This window comes from Microtus oregoni, unplaced genomic scaffold (assembly GCF_018167655.1).
Source record: "Microtus oregoni isolate MIOR12 unplaced genomic scaffold, Mior012 000002F_ref0000024, whole genome shotgun sequence".
NCBI lineage: Eukaryota > Metazoa > Chordata > Mammalia > Rodentia > Cricetidae > Microtus > Microtus oregoni.
In genome coordinates, this window is record NW_024543061.1 from 8,844,440 (window position 1) to 8,850,019 (window position 5,580).

The 5,580-nt window shown below is 33.9% G+C and overlaps 1 gene segment (V, D, J or C); it reads left to right on the forward strand.

Moving 5' to 3' along the window:
• The first annotated feature begins 2,743 nt into the window (after positions 1-2,743).
• Positions 2,744-5,121, forward strand: LOC121432883. The segment is given in 3 exon segments: positions 2,744-2,792; positions 3,007-3,296; positions 5,056-5,121. Coding segments are annotated over 3 exon segments (405 nt in total).
• Positions 5,122-5,580: the final 459 nt, after the last annotated feature.

Sequence of the window (5,580 nt, forward strand, 5' to 3'; positions counted from 1 at the left end):
CAAAATATTAGCAGTTGCAGTCACTAGAGGGAGCAGCTAGTCCAAATCAGGTCTACTCTCTGAACTTTTGGGAGGTTTGGTTTATGACTTGTATGGCTGTGTCAACAATTCAGAAGCTGTAGACAGCAAATACTAAGTGACCATGTTCCCAGGCTCCTAGGAGCTGATGTAAGAGGGAAATCTGTGTCAAATCCACTGCCACTGAGTCCTGATGATGCTTTGATTGAAGATAGGATGCCTTACTAATGATTTAGAAAGATTCCTTGTTTTCAGACTGGCATGGCAAGCGATATTAACTCTGTCCAAGAAAAACAGATAGCATAGATTTAGACCAGGTCATCTAAGTATCCTACCTGTTGAAAGACAGGATAAAGAACTTTTATATTGTAATAAATCTGTCTTGTATGGTCATACCACAATTTGCATTTTTATAAATAGTGAAGGGAAACTCAGAATTAAATTTCCCACACTCGTCATTTTGTTTTCTCAGTCTTCTGTATTTTCAGTATTCTTACAGATACATAGCAGTTTAAAATTTTCTTTATTTAGTTGCACCAGTACCATATAATTTATTATATATTTTCTCACACTAAAATAATGAATGTGATGTAATGAGGCTGTATTGTGAGGATATGATGTGCATATTCTCCTTTATGAGGTGTAGTCTGAGTACATTGCATCATTTTCTAAAATGTTGTAAATTTATCATAATTTAAAAATAAGTACATTATGTAAATATGAATAAAATGGTTATTTGAAATCATTGTTAAACTGAAGAGTTAATTGAATATTTAAGATGGTAATAATTTATGAAATAGATTTTTTAAAATGTGCATGTATCTTGCCAGTGTTTTTTACAGATGAACTAAGGCACGTTATTAAAGTCTATCATATACTTTCATACATGGATCTTCAATTTGTCATTGTACTAATTCACCTAAAATCCTTATACTAGCTAGACTTTCCCTATATTATTCTCTAATACGTTCTAGTTTCATGATTACATCCATCTTAGTGATATTTTTCAGTTGTTTTATATGAGGGCTGAATTACTTATGCCTGTAGGTTGTGGGTTTTATATTGGTATTCCCTTTTGTCTTTTTGCAAATTATTCCCTTTTTTTGTCATTTGTGCTAATTAGGTGTAATTTATGGCTTTCCTGAGTTGCCATTTGGGTTCCTGTGTATTGTAAATAAGAGAATTATGAAATTAATTCCTACCATAAAAAATGTTACTGAGTCAGTTTCCACATGTAACTGATTTCCTTCTATACAGGCAAGTCAATTTTGTATCATTTATTTATTAATACCACACTTTGTCAAAGAATCTGGAAGGCATTAATATCAAAATAATTTTCATAACTAGAATTCAATGAGCAAGTAGAAAAATTAAAAGAATAGCAAAAAAACTACTGGCAGAGCTGTGAACAAAGGATAAGCAATACATGTACATTTATACTTTGGGCCATGGTATCTCAGTAAACAAAACAAACTACTAAAACTGGAATTAAAAGGTTAAGTAACACTTTTGTGTATACATTAATGTAAGAATGACTGGGAGAAGGATGTATATTACATAATATTCCATTGCTAGTCAAAGAAATTTATAGTTAATAAACTATAATAACTTCATCAGTATATCTGAGAAGGAGGCTAAAAATACAATCCTATGAATTTGCCTAAAATAAATGGAGATATATGTTCAATCATAATCTGATACAAATACACTTATGGTAAGTTTGTTTTCAACTTCTTACAGTTAAAAATATAAATATCTTTATGAAAGGATGAATGCTATCATTAGTAGAATATTCAGCAATAGAGATATTTTTACTCACAGAATATAAGTGAACTATTAAAGAAATATTTATGTCTTAAAGATGAACAAAAGAAAATGAATGATATATGCTCAATGATTTCATTTAATGAGATTGGAGAGTGAAAAAGTACATAACATGTGCTTTAAATAGTAAGTTCAGATTTTTTTTTCTGATATGAAAGGTTAAGAGAATTTGATCTAATAAAAAATTTCAATGCTATGAAAACAAGGTGTATATTTATATAGGGTAAGTTTGGTGATGGTTTTATGCATGCATTTCAATGTGAGTGTATAGTATTTATGAGTAATCATACAGTAATGATTATTGTATACTTGTCTATTTGTAAAACATATATAACCTAACTGAATCACCTTGAATGTAACCAGAAGTCTATATTCTAACCTGAATAAGAACATAGTCAATAATGTGAAGACTTAGTTGAATGATTTGCTTCCATCTTGTATTTTTGTTGTGCACTAGAGACTATGAGCACAAAGTTCTGGGAGCTCATTTCATCCTGGAGGATAATAAACTATGATTTTCACTAAATTCCCATAGTTCCTTTCAATTTAACTGTGTGTGTTTATACAAATTTTAAATAAATTTCAAATTGGACAAGACTACATTGTTAACCCATATTTACAACTGATTTGAAATGCTTTATCATTTTTTTCATCGTCCTGCTTGTCTCCCATCGGTCACCACATTTTTTCAAATATTTTCACTCCTGTTCTATAAGAAGACTTCTTTGCGTCATCTTTAAATTTAAGAAGCCCACACAACTGTGTTCTCTATGTACACTATTATGCAGTCCATGCTATTTGCATATTGCTCCCCAGGGAGGTCCCTGCCTTGTTGGACTAAATAAAAGCTCAACTGTAGTCTTGCCTTCACTGATAACTCTACTTAGTTTATCTCGTCAAAATGAGGTTTCCTGTTCAGTCCCTCTTTCTGCTAATTTTCTGCATTCTAGGTAAGAAAAGTGTTAGATGAAAGCAAGAATGAGGTTAAAGTGAACCATCTAATTGCCTATGTGTGCTGTCCATGTGTAATTAGGCAGGTCCTGTTGTTCTGGATGGGAATGTGAGGCTTAGTTATGTGATGATGAGAAACTAAAGAAACATAATCTGTGCTAAGATGGAGATTCTGATTTACATGGACTTTGTACTATTCTATTTTAATTTCAGGAACCAATGGTGATGTTGTGATGACCCAGACTCCACTCCTTTTGTCGGTTACCATTGGACAATCAGCCTCCATCTCTTGCCGGTCAAGTCAGAGTCTCTTACATAGTAGTGGAAATACCTATTTGAGTTGGTACCTACAGAGGCCAGGCCAGTCTCCACAGAACCTAATCTATTTGGTGTCCAAACGTAACTCTGGAGTCCCTGACAGGTTCAGTGGCAGTGGATCAGGGACAGATTTCACACTCAAAATCAGCAGAGTAGAGGCTGAGGATTTAGGAGTTTATTACTGCTCCCAAGATACACATGTTCCTCTCACAGTGATACAGATGCTAACAAAAACTTCCTTGCTTGGAGAGGTTCAGCTGCAATGTTCTGCTTGACTAGAGAAGAACATTTCACTCTGCATCACTGTGAGGTGCAGATGCAAGGGAACCAACCAGTGCAATTGTTTGCACCTGAGAACTCTAGCTAAACTCATCTAGTTGGTTTTGTGGTTTAGCTAGTCCTCATGTGACACAAATTTCTTGTCTTTCATTCTGTAACAGCCATGGTATTGCGTCTGTGTAGTCATGAGTTCATATCATTATTTCAGTTTAGTGTTACCAATTTGTATGCATTTATAAATTTTCATCATTTTCTTGAGCTTCATTTTTAAAGCTTCCTTTTTAATGATGTATACCAATTTATTATATTCTCTTTCCACTTTTAAAATCCTTAAAAGTCTTTCCATAATTTCTTTTTTCTTTCTAGGTAGACTTGAGAGGATTATTTTGGATATCTTTATAATTTTTTGTGTGTTTTCTTAGGGACATGCAACCAGATAATAGCCATGCTCATTTAGAGAGATAGACAGATGATAGATAGATAGATAGATAGATAGATAGATAGATAGATATTGCTATTTGTAAATGTTGTCTGTGGAAATTTTATTTCTGGTTTCTGTACTGAGTTTCTCATGAAAATATACCTATGATTTAACCTGTCTACTGTAGGCTGTGCTTAGTTTACAGTGTGCATTTTTTCAATCTGCGTAATTTTTTAGTTGTACTCAACATCTTCAAAACCTGCAAATGCTACCATGTTATGAGCTTGAACACTGAGGTCTTGTATACCTATTAGTATGTGGGTCTTCTCTGTCTGGTGTATTATTTGCTTTCCTGTTAAAAGTAGTTATGGGCCAGGATGTCAGTGTTACCACAGTCTTTTCGTGTTTATTTGATGATTTTCAATCTGTGGAAGAGCATTATTTCTCTGTGCCTTAGGGTAAACCTGATATTACACATGGAAATAATTTTTGAAAAATAAGAGAACAATATTGATTTCATGCTTTCTATGAAGAAGTAAAGAGTGAGAACTTTGCAGCAGTTCCATGCAGTGCCTGTGAAAAAGATGTGCCACAACAAACACTTCTGAGGAAGATGTAGAGACTGTCACAGAATGCACTTATACATTATTATACTTATGTATTACAACTACAAAAGGCACATTTGCTTTCATGTTGAGGTCATATGACAATGGGTTATTAGATACAAGGTACTTCATATCATTACAAGAACATTTGATTTGTTTAAGTAGTTTAGCATCTTGATGCTGTCTTATTTCACTTTGTTGTTTTATCTCAATGATATATATATATATATAGTTGGACAGTATTTATTGTTGGTCCTGCATCTTTAGTGTTAGTAAGCAGAGATGGCATCAGTCATTATCCTGGAGGACGCCAAGAAACTTTGTAAGTCATCTCTCTGTTACCTTCAATCAATGTCTATCTATCTATCTATCTATCTATCTATCTATCTATCTATCTGTCTATCATCCATCTATCTACATATCACTCATCTTTTATGATCTCTCATCTATCTCATAGTCTTTGTCTCCGTCTTTCTCCTGACAATTATACATATGTATACAAGTTTACAAGTCCCATCTTACACTCTTTTTAAAAATGCTGACCTAATTATCCCCAACAAGTCACCCTCCTATTTTCATATCTTCACTTTTATGCAGTTGTTTTTTAGATAGCCACAGACTTTGATGATCACAACCTTAATGCAAGGTTGTCATTCGCCTTTAGGAATTCATTTCTGTATAAAAGTTGTCCCTGTCATCTATTAAAAAGATTTTTAATTCTCTCTCTACTCCATCTCCATCCATTCCTCCCTTCTATCATTAATTTTAAATAGTAGTTTTCTTCCCTGTTACATATTTCTGATGATTGATGGTGAAATATGGGGTTTTGTTCAGTAATAATAAGAGTCAAGTAGGCAAGTTTTCAATTAATGTTTTCTTCCAACTGTTCATCCAACAACAGATGGGAACAGAGGCAATGACCCACATCGGAGCACTGGACTGAGCTCCCAAGATCCAGTTGAAGAGTGGAAAGAGTGAGAGTATGAGCAAGGAATTCAAGACCATGAAGGGGGTCATCCACTTAGACAGTTTTCTTTTTTCTTTTTTTTTTTTTTTGTGTTAATTGGAGCTCACCACTCCAACTGCACTGGGAGTGAAGGAGCATGGGAACAACCAAGCCTCTCTGTAGGGGGGTTGACAAGTGGGACACACTGAGCTGCCATT